At 41.0% G+C, this 15,983-nt stretch overlaps 1 protein-coding gene and 1 long non-coding RNA gene across 9 annotated transcripts in view; both read left to right on the top strand.

Moving 5' to 3' along the window:
* Nucleotides 1-15,983, top strand: part of LOC135224714 (uncharacterized) — a 214,541-nt gene that overhangs the window by 79,519 nt on the left and 119,039 nt on the right. The gene's annotated exons all lie outside the window — the stretch shown is intronic.
* The window catches only part of LOC135224710 (zinc finger CCHC domain-containing protein 8-like), a gene marked incomplete at its 5' end in the record, with an annotated part of 68,964 nt that overhangs the window by 50,961 nt on the left and 2,020 nt on the right, over nucleotides 1-15,983 (top strand). For all 8 annotated transcript variants that reach the window (XM_064263990.1, XM_064263986.1, XM_064263989.1 and 5 more), the window contains 3 exon segments: nucleotides 363-568; nucleotides 2,856-2,974; nucleotides 3,263-3,431. In XM_064263990.1, coding sequence (XP_064120060.1) covers nucleotides 363-568; nucleotides 2,856-2,974; nucleotides 3,263-3,431 — 494 coding nt within the window.

Raw genomic sequence — 15,983 nt, 5'->3', positions numbered from 1 at the left:
AACTGAAGACAGTCAGAAGATTTGACTGAATTACATAGCAGACCTACTATGCTTTTTAAATCAAACCAGTTTATTTACTTGCCATTTGAAGTGATGACAGGCTAAGAGATTTTTCAAACATTTATGGTAATAGTCAAATGTGGTCTATCAGGTAAACTTCAACTACTAGTCTTTTATATTTATAAAAAAAAGTATACGTACATACAGCCTTTCATGGTAGTCTTTTTCACAATATTTTACAATGACTATGAAGCAGTGCCCTTTTGTAAACATTATACCTTGTTATTAAATATTTAAGAAAATTTTCAGTGGAATAGGTATTTTTCTAATAATTGAAATACGTATTTATTATTTTTTCTTAGGAGATACCATGAAGATTGTGACAATAAATATGGTCAGTTTCAGCCAGGAAAGATCAGTGAAAATCTTCGTGAAGCTTTAGGACTTAGGTATGGAGAATTACCTATTCATATTTATCGTATGCGTTACTTAGGGTATCCTCCTGGTTGGCTGAAAGAAGCAGAAGTTCGACAGGGTGAGATGAAGCTTTATGATGGTTTTGGACAAAGTAAGTTAAATAGTTTTCAGTATTGTAGAAGTAACACTTAAGATAAAGCTTGATAGAATAATTGAGGTGATATCCTTTAATTTTTATTTAATGTTTGTTCCTTAGAAACCCATTATTCATAAATAGCCTTACTTCCATGCGGTTGCTCTTCAGTCGCACCAGTTTGTTTAATTCTGAAGGACAGAGGTTCCACTGCACATACCTGGACACTGGCAAGGCACCTCTGAATGTTATTTTTCATTCAGCCTTGCTGTGTTCACCCCATATTCCAGGTTGCCCTCTAGTATTTAGCATTTTGCAAGTTGTGCCATTTTCATTCATTCATTCATTCAGTCATTTATTTACTCTTCAGAGTGATGGTGGTCCCTTCACTTAGATGTCTGCTGGGGCTCTGATAGGTGGGGAGAATGTTTTTGTAGGGTATCCTTGTTGTGCTGGTGACCCAGTGGCCAGGGCAATTTATGTAATGCTGTAAGTATTGGGCAGTCATGACACGTGCCTTTTCCTCACTGCCTGTTTAGGTGAGGTTCCAGGTGATTCATCATACCTTTCTGACCCAGCAAGAATGGCTTCCAGGTCTCCTGGATTCAGTGATGGACACCCCCAGAATCTTTCCCACGTGGAGGAGCATTTCTTTCTTTGTTTTCAAGCTTATCCAGAATCACTTAATCTTCCCAATGCTCAAGGGGAGGTTGTTCAGAATATTCTTAAAATAGTCTTTATGAAGGTTATAGCAGCAGTTATTGCTAACCCTTGTGGGGCCTCTACATCTTACTTTTACCAAGGAAAGTGGGCAAGATTTGTTAGTTTAGCATGCATAACAAACAGGATACTGTAGACTATTCCAGCTCTAGCTTTTTCTTAAGCATGTCAAGAATATATCTATCAGTTGTTGCAACCACAGGGCAAATCTCTCCAAAGTAGTACTTCAGAGTGGTGTAGATTTAGGGAAAAACTCGAATATTTTGGACCTATTTTGTCGTTATGGTATGTAGTTCCTAAGTGTAAGATTAAACCACATTGGCACTTGACACTGGTCTGCTGTCTCACCAAACCTTCTTGTGAACCCTTGTCTCTACTTTCTACCTGGACCTGACCTTCAAGGTAATATTTTTATTGTTCCTTGCCTTCTCTAACCATCTTAGGAAGCTCCAATCCTTGGTTTGGGAGGTCTCACCTCCCAGTCTTTGGTCTTTCATTGTGTCTGTATTTTATTACTGGAAGTGGTCTTCAGGGAGACACAAATCATCCATGGATTCCAATGTTGTGCATGCTTTACCATCATCTTTGATGAGGACAGTTTCCCTCATTAGGGAAAAGCTATCAAAACCAGTTTTTATTGCACACACAACTCCCTCCTGTCTCTTATTGGCCTCTTTTGCTGTTTGGGTTGCAGGAATTTACTGACTCTGTCAAGTGATCTCCCAGGTATGCATGGATATATCTAAGGAGGACCTTTTGTCCTCATTGGTCTTTAGTTCAGTATGGAGCCCTCTGCCATTCTGAGAGCAGGTACTTGGAATTGTTAGTCTTTGGATGTGTACTTATTGATGTTGATGGTCATGGAAGGCCATATATATAACTGGTTTGGGAGAGATATGGGCCTCTCATCCTCTTCCTCTTCATGATATTCATTCCTGATGTTCATGATACTAATTGGGTGTTTATTTTCTATGTATATCATCATTCATGTCTGGCACTAGTGAGAGGATGGAGTAACCAGTTACTGTTATACAATCTGTTACTGAGAGCTCTCAGTCTTCTATGAATGATACTTTTGATATACAACTTTGGCACCACACAGACCATTTTTGGAGAGGACAGACTTCTGATCTCATAATTTTCTCTTGTCCATCAGACCTCCTGTCACATATCATTGTCTTCATAAAATGCAATTCAGGCTATTGATGAATAATGGGTTCATAATGAACAAAGAACATTGGTATACCAAACTCATTCCTTACACTTTGTTCTCAAGGTGGGCAGAAAACAGTTGACCAATGGAAGAATGAGGCCCATGAACTGGACAATTGGGTCTTTCTTCTTTCAGGATCTAACAAATTGGTGCAAATGGAGAGCCATTGCACAGAATTAACTTTGTATGATTGGTACATCATTAAGAAGAACAGTGTTCATTTATTAAAACCTCATTAATATTACTGATTGACCGATATTGTTTTCTTAGAGCATGTCCAAATCTTTAACATTCATTATGTAGTTTTAGTCTTAACTGTCAAGTATTTACCAAGTTATTTTTGCCTTGTTTCAAGCATCATTTATTTTGTAGGTGTACTTCATCCAGATGCTGAAGAAGGGGAACTAGATCATACATTAGTAAAGTACAATCCCGATAAATTGATAGGTTTTCCGGGATTTAATGTTGATATCCCTAAAGGCTATCGTGATGTAAGTATTTTAAGTTAACTTTGCTTTTACTTGTTGACACTCTTTTTGGATTGTATGACAAAAGCTTCAAGTGTTTCATAAATGCATGTATGAAACAAGAATTATAATGTAAAGTACCTAATATTTTGTTTTAGTTTTTGCAAATCTTGTTGAATAGACTGTTTATACTAAAATACTGAGATTTTTTAGGACTGAGTAAAGTGAATTGTTTTTCTTTAATTTTTGCATGTATGTGCTGTATGCTAGAGGATTCAAAAGCCTGAATGATAATAAATATATCCATAACAGGAATGGAGGGTGATGAACTTTATGCCTATGCAACGCAAGCATAGAATCTCAGAATTTAAGCGTGTTATGGAGATGAACAAAGTTAGTGCATACAAGAAGAGAAAACTAAAAGATGAACATTTAAGGGGTGCTGATACTTCAGTATCTTCAGCTGAAATGGAGATTGATGGTAAGTACACGGCATGTTTGGTATAAGGTGAATCTTTTTAAAGCGAACACATTTTTATGAATTTCATTTATCTTAAAATTCACAATAATAAGTGTTTATTTATATAGTGTCAAGGCTTTATAAGTTTGCATTCAAAATTTCCCCTGTAGTGATTTTCTAAGTGGGATAATGTAGTGGATATTTTCCTTGGACCAGTGTTGCATTGCTGCTCCCATTTGTTTATGATTTCCAGAACATGTGTAGATTCTTATTAGTTTGTGTGTGTGTGTGTTTTTTTTTTCTTGGCTATTTGGCCATGAGTTTTGATACCCATGTAGGTAGTCTGTGTGATATGAGCAACTGCTTATTACATGTAATCACAATTCTAACAGCTTCCACCATGTGGCATCTATAGTCACACTAGATTTAGTGGGGAATAATTATGGGGAAAAAAGGTAAGGCATTTTATCTCATAGTGAAAGTATTGTAACATTTCATCTTGATATTTTACAGCTCCTGGGTATACATGCCCCGTGACCTGGTATAGATGCCATTAGTCCCTGGATCTCACAAGTGTAATTTTAATTCTACCGGTTTCCAGCTTGCGCTAGTAAATCCTAATGTTAAGACCGAAGGTTTGTTAGTTATGAAAAATACAAATTAGTTACAAATTTGGTATTTTTCACAATAGGAGACGAATTTTTTATTCATCATGGTCAAAAGTGTTGTCAGCACTTTTATAATGAGGGAATGCATTATTAATTAGTGTTGTAACACCAGATTCTTCATGATGGTTTAAAAAGGGTTTAAGAATACTATGGATAATCGGATCTTAATTGTATTACAAATTCCACAGAGGGATTCAGGACATTAATACAATAGACTATCTATAGGTTATTGCTCTCATTAGGTTTCACTGTTGTTTTTTGATTGTGCAAATGAAGATATTTTTTTATATGCCAAATATGTTTTCTTGAAGATTTTTATTTTTCATGCGGCAAAATAGCAAAATACTAAACCTAAAAAATAAAATATATTAAAATTAAATATTTAAGAATGCCAAAATATAGCAATATCCGTATTGAGAGAGATACAAGTGATATGTGGTGTACACGTGCAGTCAAGTTAGTCCTCCACTAAAAAATAGTTTTTCACTTATATAACTTACCCGGTGGTTACATCTAGCTGTCGTCTCCTGACGTCACGGCAGAATTTGAAATTCGCGGTAGCGCTAATGGTTTGACAGGTGATCCCTCTACTCCCGCCCTCTACCGGGTACCAGGAACCATTCCAACAATAAATCAGAAGTTTCCTGCCGTTGGAACCAATAACACGGTTCCTCTGCTGGTTGGAATTTGGATTTGATCATCTTGGTTTTCTCCTTTTGGTGATGTACCTTGAGTTTACTGATCTTTTTGCTAGCGCTATACAGTGGACCCCCCGTATTCGCGGACTCACACATTCACGGATTTCTCTCGGGAACGTTTCCCCGCATTATTCGCGGAAAATTCGCGCATTCGCGGTATTTTTCTATGAGGAATAACCACAAATTCCTGGTTTTTGTGATCAATTTCATCATAAAATGCACTTTTTGTGATAAAACTATTAAAAAAAAACCAAGTATTGGAAAATTTGTAGTTGGTTTTTCTTAAGTTTTAAAACTAACAAAATAGGCTGTTTTTAGCGCTTTTATAGGGGTTCCAAACATTCGCGGATTCTAACTATTCTCGGGGGGGGTCTGGTACGCATCCCCCGCGAATACGGGGGGAACACTGTAGTTATTTTGGTTTTGATATTGTTGTCCTTTTTAGGAATTAATTTGATTTTTTCACGATATCTGACACCGGCTCTATTCAGTATAGGGTGTGTAGTAGTGGGTGTAAGACTAGACTTCTTAAAGCTTCACTTGATCCTCATTCTACTTGTGTTAGCTGTAGGGGACGTGAATGTTCTTTTGAGAATACGTGTGAAGAATGTAAGTCTCTAACATCTCAGGAGTGGAAGGCACTGGAAAAGTATATGAGAAAGTTAGAAAAAGATAGAATCAGAAAGGCTTCACAGAGATCTTCTTCTGAGTCAGTGAGTAGCCAGGATATTCCTCTGAACTCTGTTAATCCTGATCCTATTAACCCCGTAGTGGTTTCTCCTGCCCTCGACTCTGTATCTCCCAATCCCGATCCCGTGTCAGTATTACGAGCCGATATGGACTTGAAATTTGTCTCTTTCCTCACCACTATGCAGAAAATGGGTGAGACAGTGCAAGAAGTGGTACTTAAGTGTGATAAGTTACTTAGTGCAAGTGTAGTGGAGGAGGTGGCTGTTCGGCCCGTTCGTTCTCCTAGGTCTAGGCCCCTGTCAAACTCCCCAGATCCTGGGAGGAGGCATGCCGAAAACCGAAGGGAGGCGAGCGGGATCTGCTCCCGAGCAGTCGCCCCCCTCAAGCAATCCTGTAGCCGTATCCCAGAATGCTGTCGCTCACCATCGGAAAGGTGTTGCGAGGAAGTGTTTTTCGTCAAGCGACTCAAGCTCAGATGTTTCCTCTTGTAGAGGTTGGCGTCATAAGACTTCTAGACCGCTGAAAAGGTCCCGCGATGTTTCGCCTGCTGCGGTTCCCAAGGAGGTGGCGGCTGCTGAACCTTCTTGTAGTTTTTGGGAGGAGCCTGAAGCCTTTTCTCCGGCGGTTTCGATATATCGCCCTTCTCTCATAGAATTGGAGAAGCCGAACACGCACACTCCTTCGGAGCCTTCCCCAGAGCCTCCTCAAGCAATAACTCCGCGGCTCCAGACGTGTTTGTGGCTCATCCTTCTACTCCTCCCGCGCCTTCTACGTCGGTGGATCCTCAACCTTCTGTGTTTGAACAGATGAATGCCAAGTTAGGCAGTATTTTGGAGCTTTTTGGCAAGTCTCTTTCATCCCCGAATGCGCTCCCAACCGCCTTACATCTTCCGCAGGCTACTGTGCAGTCCTCTTCGCAGGCTCCTCTTCAGTCGCCTCTTCAGGCTCAGACTCTCCATGTGACTCCTCTTCAGACGCCGCTTCAGGCGCCTGGTCAGACTCCTTTCCTGACTCCGTCTATGGCGCCACGTCAGGCTCTCGCTCGAGCGCCAGCTCAGCCGCCAGCTCAGCCGCTCAGATTCGTCTCAGTACAGGCTCAGACGTCTTCTGCTTTCTCGCACCCGCCTCGGGCACAATATGGTGTGACTTCGTCGAACAGGATTCCGCTTCAGATGGAATGTTCTCCAGTTTCGTCGAAGGAAGCATCGGATCTGGAAGAAGAAGAAGAAGAAGTACTTACAGAAAAAGACAAGCATTTGTCGGGGTATAAGCTTCTTTTACGATTCTTGGACAAGAAGCACCTTTTTCCGCAGGAGATTGTGAGCGAGATCGCTCAATCTTTAACACAGAAAGCGACCCAGGATCTTTTATCACAGTCAGTGAGAAGCCCAGGAAGATAGCTCCGGTTCTTTCTGCTTCTCAGAGTGCTCCCTCCACGGAAGCTCCTAAACCATTTTGAGGGAGAGCTCCCGTTCGATCTTTCTCCAGGTTTCGTGGGAGAGGTAGAGCCTCATCTAAAACCACTCCCTCTTCCATCAAGAAGTAGGCCCGTAGTCCTCCACACAGCAGTAGGAGCCTTTTCTGGCAGACCTGGTTTCATCTCGGAGCGGATCCTTGGACGGTCCAGGTCCTGAAGGAAGGATACACCATTCCGTTCATCAAGAACTCCGAAAAAATTTGCCGCCCTCCATCAAGAAGTTCTCGCCTTACTGGCAAAGAGGGCCATAGAGTTAGTGGGCTCTCCTCAGGAACCAGGATTTTACAATCGCCTTTTCCTGGTAAAGAAGGCCACGGGGGGTTGGAGACTGGTGTTGGATGTCAGTGCCCTGTTTGAATTTTGGCCTAGCCTAACTCCTTTCTTTCTCTATAAAAATGAATAATCTACCCACCTGTACGCTTTCTCCAACTCCAGTACACTCCAGAAATCACCTTAAAACACCAGCACCACAAGACTTACGACCCAAAAAACAACTCCTACCAGACAGAGAGCTCTCCCCTACCAACCACACACCACCAACACGTGCTTTCTACTGCCCCGTGTTATTGTTTACATCCTGCCGACGCCGCCGCCATCTTGTCTATGACGTCACAGCCTATGACGTCACAACACAACTTAAATACATCAACAGACACCTTCTAGAATCTACCACATGTTGTCTATATATAGGACACCCACCATATTTCAACAATGCATAAAATACCCATAACAATTATACAATATATAATCACACTTATCTATACCCATAACAATTTATACAATATATCATCATTCTCTCTTTCTCCCTCCCCTCCGACTGTTTCCTAACCTAGTATTCCCCCTCTTAATTTCCTTCGTCCTCCAACTCTTTACCCTCTACATAATTTCTAATACAATTCCCCTGAAACTCCTGCTTTAGTTAATACATCAGCCACTTGCTCCTTTCCTTTTATCCATCTCACCTCCTTTATTTCCCCGGATTCATGGTTTCCCTTATTGCAGCAATATCTATTTTTAATCTCTTGCTACTTACACCAGTGCTCGATTTGATGGCGGTCATTAGTGTTTTACTATCAGTGTTAACCAAGGCTTCTAAATTTCTCCCTCCTACTACCTCTTCCCACAAATGCTTGAAAATATATCATCCTTCTACAGCTTCCCCAACACTCAGGGCTTCAGCCTCAGTGGTGGATTTTGCCACTCTCCTGGATTTCCTAGACTTCCACCATATGGGACTTCTTCCTCTTCCCATCTGTCAAAGAAATAATATAACCCAGTTGAGTATGGCCATCTTCTATGTTCCAAATGAAGCGTCTGCATAGGCTTCCCAATAAACCCTTTCTTCTTCCATCTCACTTATTGTAACTTCGCCCATCATGCTCTTAGTTTTTCTCACAATTTTAATAAGTTTTTCATATCCTGAGTTGTTCCTTCTTTAAATGCTTTACTTAATTCGCTAATATCATAGATATTTCTGGCATCGTGTGTATGATACCCAATTCAGCTGTCCTCACCACCACTGATCTGTACTCTTTTTGTCGTTCTAGCACTCTATTACCCGTATATCTTCTAGCCTCTGGTTCTCTTATGGAATTTATATACTGCCACTGATTAGGGAAATCTATTCTCCTTCTGCTCTATTACTACTCCTATATACTTGAACCTTTTACTCTCTTGTTCTCCTACTTGCAATTTCCCTTTCAATCTCCCAATCGTTTCCTTTAAGAAATCCTTCAGTTCCTCCGTAGCAAAAATCATCTACGTGTGTACACAAAATGCCATTCAATTTATTGTCCTTTTTCCAAAAGAATATATTAGGTTCTAGTCTACTTCTCTCTCTTGAAGCTCCTTCACTACTTTCACCACTTTACAATACCATGCTTTTGCTGCATCCTTGAGCCCATAGACTGTTTTCTTCAACTTCCATAATCCCCTCCAACCATCTTCCCTTGGTGGCTTCAAGTACACTTCTCTTTGTATCTCGTCACCCTTGTAAATATGCAGTTTTTGACATCCAATGTATAACAATTCCAATTTTTTCACCTTTATTATGGTTAGACAGAATTTTAAAATTTCAGCATTGCATGTGGGAGCATCCTTTTCCCACTCAGCCATTTCTTCTTCAAACCCTCTAGCTACCAATCTTGCTTTACATATCCTTTCCCCCCCTTTCATCTTTTCAGTTACTATCCATCTTGTAGATATAGGTTTTTGTCCAACATCATTTAACTCCTCATATACCTGGTTATCTCTCCAACTTAGAAGTTCTTTTTCTTTAGCTTCCATTATGCTTCTATTTTCAATCCCAGCAACACCTCCTCTTCATCTTCAATTTTTTCTACCTGACTATAATCCCTCAAGTTAACCCACCCTTTGTCACCTGACTGTGAGTCTCGTATATTGTACGAATCAGCCCATGCTTGCTTGATCTTTTCCTGCAAGACCTAAAATAGTCCATTCTTCTACTTGTCCTGTATCATTGTTTATAGCCCTAACTCTATTTCCCTTTTGAATTTTGGTATCTCTTCCATTAACTTCGCTTTCTATTGACCCACTTTGCCCGTTATCTTCCACTGTTTCCTCTATCACCTCTCTTTCTATAGTCTCTTCTGTGTCTGCATTCCTTCTCTCACCCATTATCTCTCTCTCCTTCCAGCCAATCTAACTTTCCCTTCATTTGGGCCATCTGACCTACCTTTCACCCCATGGGATTTATCTATTCTAGCGATATCTCTTCTGTATCTGGTGATCGTCGTTGAATCCTTGTCACATGTAGTCCTAGCTACTTCTCTTAAAAGAATCCCCATGTTTGACTATTATTGTTTTCCCCGATACTCCCCACTACCTGAGCAGGTCCTCTCCATTCATTTTCATTTTCCCTCTTATAGAATACCTCATCTCCTACCACTGCTTTCTTCAAATTTATGTTCTCTGATGTTTTTTTGTTTAGCGCTATTCTTATTTTATTACAGGACTCATTTTTTATAAATGCTTCTCTGGCCTTGTGCATTGCATTCAGTGTGTCCCTTACCATACCTCTTCCATCCCTTTTTCTCTGCTTGCAGGACTAGAACTTCTTCTCCTATTAGGTTAGGCAGTGAAGGGTTTTTTCCAAATACTAATTGGTTGGGAGAGAAACCTCCATTATTCATTAAACAGTTCCTAGCACTCACTACCCATTTCAAAGCTAGGGACCATCTACTTCCTCTTCCTCCATCATCTTCCTTACACTTCCCTTGATCATGCCTACGGTCTTTTCACATAATCCGTTGCTCCACGGAGATTCTGATGCTGTGGCTAATACTTTAATATTCCATTTTTCTGCCATCCCTCCTTACTTTTTCATTTTGAAATTCTCCCCCATTATCTGACAATATTTTGGAGGGTGCTCCAAATATAGCAAACCAGCACTCAAAAAGTATCTTTATTATAGTTTCTGGTTTCTTATCTTTTATCCAACAGGCCTGACAATATCTCGTTGCCATATCCACTATTACCAAGAACTTTCTCTCTTCTATCTCTCCACATCCATCGCTACGACTTCATTGAACGTTTTACTCCAAGAAAAAGCCTACTACCGGTTTGGCGGGGTTTCTTTTGTATTTTTTACAAACCTCACAATTTTTAATCAGTTCCGTTAGTAACTTCTTATTTCCTCTTTTTCTTTTTCGATTAACCCATTACTCCACTGTGCTTCCTCTGTTAGCTTCCATATTTTATCTCCACTTCCATGACCAAACTTGTAAATGTAATTTCTTCATGTGTTCTTAATTTTTCCCTCGGATTCTTTCCCTTCCAACCCTCCAGTAATAATTCTTCTACCTTCCTCCTCTTATAGGCACTCTTAAATGAAACCCTGTTCGTCTTCTCTAACTCTACTTTCATTCCCCACTAATACTTCTACTATGACACATTTTCTTTCAAATTTAGGGTCATACCCATTTTACTCATGGTTTGCTAACCTATCAGCCAGGGTATATCACCTTGCAGAATTTCCGTCTTCAAATAAAACTTTCTGTTTTTTAGTATCACAGGTATTTCTATTATTCCTCTGGACTTATAAGATGTCTCACCAAAATTAAACACTTTATTAGACTCTGTCCTAGTGTCCCTCATTCTCCCTCAACTCTTCCTGACTCAAATCCATGACAATACGTGCTAGTCACAATTCCCCGCAAACTGTTGATTTACACCCTGTGTCCAAAATTGCATCAACCACCTCCCATGATGCTTCCACTATTTTATTAACTTCTCCTACATAAACCTCTTCTTCTTCTGTCCCATTTCTGTTTTTACCTTATTTTTCTTCTAGTCTTGTTCAGTTTTTCTTTTACTTCCTATTATGAAAATCTGAGGACAATCCCTAGCCCAATGCCATTCTGAGCTGCATATTGCACATAACTGTTACCTTCCCTTCTTTGTTTATAGGATTCTCCACCACCCCTTCCTCGGTTCCATCTTCCCCGATATCTTTGGTTTTCCCTCCCTTCTCCCAGAACTGGGCATTGCCTTCTGACGAACCCCCACCCCCATTCCCGTTCCTCTTTAGTCCCCTAAAATCCCTCAAATAGTCTTTTCATTGTTTGCGACACTGTTTCCGTACTCTAGCTTTTCTTGCCCACAAGCCGATAATACCATTTGTTTTTGATTTTCCGTGAGATTTGCTTGCTCTATTACATGATACCCCTTGACTTCGCCTTCAAGCGCGCCTTTCCCCATTGCTCTTTCACACTCAGATGCTGCCTTCTCGTATCTAATTAAATAGTCCGCCATATTTTTCACTAGATTCTCTTCTTATTAGAAGGTATCTTTTTATTCTACCGTAATTCTCCATTACGAGTCTTTTAGATAGGCTTTATCTAGTTTCTCTAGGATTAACTTTGGACCCTCTGTACCAGTAAGTTTATCTTTATCTAATGCTTCCACTAGCTCTCGGGCTTTCCCTTTTAAGCTCATTCTCATTTCTATCGCCGGGTATTTTGTATCTCTTCCATACAACAATAGCCAATCTTCGGCTTGACCTTTCCATTCTTTGTATCTTCTTGTATCCCGCTAAACCTAGGACATTCCCTTCTCCATCTAGTAGTCTCCCTTTGTTCACTGTCGGATCCAGGCATCTTTGATCAACCACGCTCTGCTACCAGTTTGTATTTTGGCCTAGCCTAACTCCTTTCTTTCTCTATAAAAATGAATAATCTACCCACCTGTACGCTTTCTCCAACTCCAGTACACTCCAGAAATCACCTTAAAACACCAGCCACAAGACTTACGACCCAAAAAACACTCCTACCAGACAGAGAGCTCTCCCCTACCAACCACACACCACCAACACGTGCTTTCTACTGCCCCGTGTTATTGTTTACATCCTGCCGACGCCGCCGCCATCTTGTCTATGACGTCACAGCCTATGACGTCACAACACAACTTAAATACATCAACAGACACCTTCTAGAATCTACCACATGTTGTCTATATATAGGACACCCACCATATTTCAACAATGCATAAAATACCCATAACAATTATACAATATATAATCACACTTATCTATACCCATAACAATTATACAATATATAATCACCCTGAACGTCTTTGTCCTGAAGACAAAGTTTTCTATGGAAACGACCCAGTCGGTATTAGCAGCGCTTCATCCAGGAGATTGGATGGTTTCCATAGACCTTCAGGACGCCTATTTTCATAAATTGCCCGGATTTCATTCGGCAATCGAGAAGACTTCCTTTGAGTATTCCGTGTGGTTCCAGGGGCCACATTTATCAGTTCAGGGCCCCTCATGTTTTCGGCCTGTGCGACAAAGCGTCCATAAGTGGTTACCACCGATGAGTTCTGTCCGTCAGTAGCAAACGTGGCTTCATCTGGACAGGATACGAATCTCCATGTATCTGGACGATTGGCTTCTCAGGGCAAGTTCCAGACAGAAGTGTGTGGAGGACTTACAAAAGACTTTAAGGTTGACGGACAGCCTAGGTTTGTTAGTCAAGAAGGACAAGTCGTGTCTCACTCCTTCTCAGGAGATACTTCTCGTCAGACAAACTTGCTCGGCGAATCAGTGGATGAGCCTTTAAGGAACCTTGGCCTCGATAGAACAATTTGTAAGTCTGGGCAGGCTCAACATGAGACCACTTCAGTTTTACTTGAAACAGAAGTGGCAAAGGAAGAAGTTCCCAGACTCCTTCGTGTTCCCCATCTCGGAAGGGATCAAGCAGGACCTCATTTGGTGGAAATCAGAAGGAAGGCTTGTCTCTAAGCCAGTTGAGCCCCAACCTTACGCTCTTGTCAGACGCATCGGACAAAGGGTGGGGAGCTACTCTGGGGAGAAAGGAAGTGTCGGGACTTTGGCAGATTCATCAGAGAAGCTGGCACATAAATCTGAAAGAGTTGAAGGCAGTTCATTTGGCTCTAATGCACTTCCAGACAGAGGTAAGAGGGAAAGTAGTGCTGGTTCAAGCAGACAACACCACGGCTCTCTCTTACATAAAAAAACAGGGGGGGACACACTCGCTCTCTCTGTGCGAGGCAGCGAGAGACCTACTCATTTGGGCGAAAGAGAACAAGGTTGTCTTGAGCACAAGATTTACTCAAGGCTCGAAGAATATAAAGGCGGACATTCTCAGCAGAAGAGGACAAGTCCTCTCCACAGAGTGGACTCTACATCCTCAAATATGCAAGAAGCTTTGGGGGATTTGGGGATGTCCTCAGTTGGATCTCTTCGCCACGAACAAGACAGCTCGTCTACCACTGTATTGCTCCCCAGTTCCAGACGAGGAGGCGTTTACAGTGGATGCTATGCTTCTGGACTGGTCAAATCTGGATCTTTATGCCTTTCCGCCTTTCAAAATGCTAAGACTAGTTCTGACAAAGTTCAGAAGTCATCAGAACGTCAGGATGACTCTGATAGCCCCCTTTTGGCTGGCCAGGGAATGGTTTCCGGACCTACTACAGCTTTTGACGGACTTTCCGAGAGAGTTACCGTTAAGGAAGGATCTACTCAGACAGCCCCACTTTCTGAGGTTCCATCACAACTTGTCCGCTCTTCGACTAGTCGCCTTCAGACTGTCGAGCATCTCCTCAGAAAGAGAGGATTTTCAAAGAGAGCTTCAAGGGCTATTGCTAGACCCAGAAGAGAATCCTCTGATCGAGTGTACCAAGCTAGTGGGGTCCAATTCAGAGCTTGGTGCAAAGAAGAAGGAATTTCGTCTTCTAAGACCTCTATAGCTCAGTTAGCTAAACTTCCTTTCTTTTTCTTCGTGAGAATAAAAGAAAGCTTTCTACCCAGACGATTAGGGGTTATAGAGCTATGTTGTCTTCTGTGTTCAAACATCGAGGATTAGACATTTCTAATAATCAAGACCTCTCAGACCTGATTCGTTCCTTTGATACGACCAAGACAAAGGAGTCAAGAACAGTAGCTTGGAACCTGGATGTAGTTCTCAAATGGCTGATGTCCGATAGATTCGAACCGATCTCCTCTAGTTCTTTTAGAGATCTGACTAGAAAGACACTTTTTCTTTGTGATTTAGCATCAGCTAGAACGAATCCAGTGAGCTGCATGCTATTGATAAGAGAGTTGGATTTGCTAAGGGCAATGCCATTTGCTCATCAATGCTGGGTTTTTTGGCTAAGAATGAAAATCCTTCACGTCCTTGGCCTCGTTCTTTCTCTATAAAGAAACATTTTGGAGTTAGTGGGGCCTAATGAGCCTGAATGTCTTTTTCTGTCCAGTGAGAGCACTTAGACATTATGTGCAAAGGACCAAAGGTATAAGAGGTAAGAGTGATAACCTGTGGTGTTCAGTGAAATATCCTTCTCGTCCTCTTTCTAAAAATGCGCTCTCCTTTTTAAGGAATTTGATTTCTGAGGCACACGGACAATGTCAGGACTCAGATATCAAAGTGTTTAGAGTCAAAGCTCATGAAATTAGAGCAGTGTCTACGTCTATGGCGTTTAGACGTAATCTGTCTTTGTAAGACATTATTAAATAAATACATATTGGAGAGCAATTCTGTCTTCGCATCTCATTATCTGACAGATTTGCAAACCACATATGAAAATTGCAGTACATTGGGGCCATTCATTGTGACTGACACGGTTTTGGGTGAGGGAGAGAAGGATGTATCCCATCCTCACTAACTTTTCTCCTTGATTATGGTTTTGTATTTTTAAGGTTGTCTGAAGATACAGGGAGTTTTTTGAGTATCTTTCAGTCTTTTAATGTCTTGGTGTATTTCTTAACCGGGTGTGGTGATCCCTCATTTTTCATTGTGTTTTGTGGTGATTTGTACTGCGCCCTGAGCAGGGGCATTATAGTCTTGTCCGTTACGGTCACGTCCTCAACGGCAAGTACTTATTATTGTGTCCGGCACACGGATCCATATATCCTGTCGGTACAATAAAGGCCAGCAGACTACAGAGGCAGTAACCACTGAGTCAGCGGTCTTTAAAGGTAAGGAACCTATATCTTCGGATAATTCCAACAGTTGGGTAAGTTATATAAGTGAAAATGACATTTTTATAATAATATAAAGTTTCACTTATACTTACCCGGTGGTTACATAACGAAGCCCGCCCTCCTCCCCTCATATGGACAGGTAGGCATGAAACTTCTGATTTATTGTTGGAATGGTTCCTGGTACTCGGTAGAGGGCGGGAGTAGAGGGATCACCTGTCAAACCATTAGCGCTACCGCGAATTTCAAATTCTGCCGTGACATCAGGAGACGACAGCTAGATGTAACCACCGGGTAAGTATAAGTGAAACTTTATATTATTATAAAAATGTCATATTTATAAAGGTACTCAAATAAGTATGCCATTTCTTTAACATGATTAATTTTATATTCCTTAACCTAATTGTCAGAAAAAAACAAAAATAAAGCGCTTAATCATCAGAAAAAACAAAAGTAAAGTGCTTGATAACCCCAGATTTTTAAAATCTTGGAAACACTTCTGTGGTAGCCTCACATTGCTCTTATTCATGGACATACATAGTCACTTACCCTAGATGGTTTCATTGTATACATTCC

The sequence above is a fragment of the Macrobrachium nipponense genome, chromosome 12 (genome assembly GCF_015104395.2).
Source record: "Macrobrachium nipponense isolate FS-2020 chromosome 12, ASM1510439v2, whole genome shotgun sequence".
In the NCBI taxonomy this organism is placed as follows: Eukaryota; Metazoa; Arthropoda; class Malacostraca; order Decapoda; family Palaemonidae; genus Macrobrachium; species Macrobrachium nipponense.
Note: the sequence above shows the minus strand (reverse complement) of the source record. Positions and strands in the feature narration are given on the sequence as shown.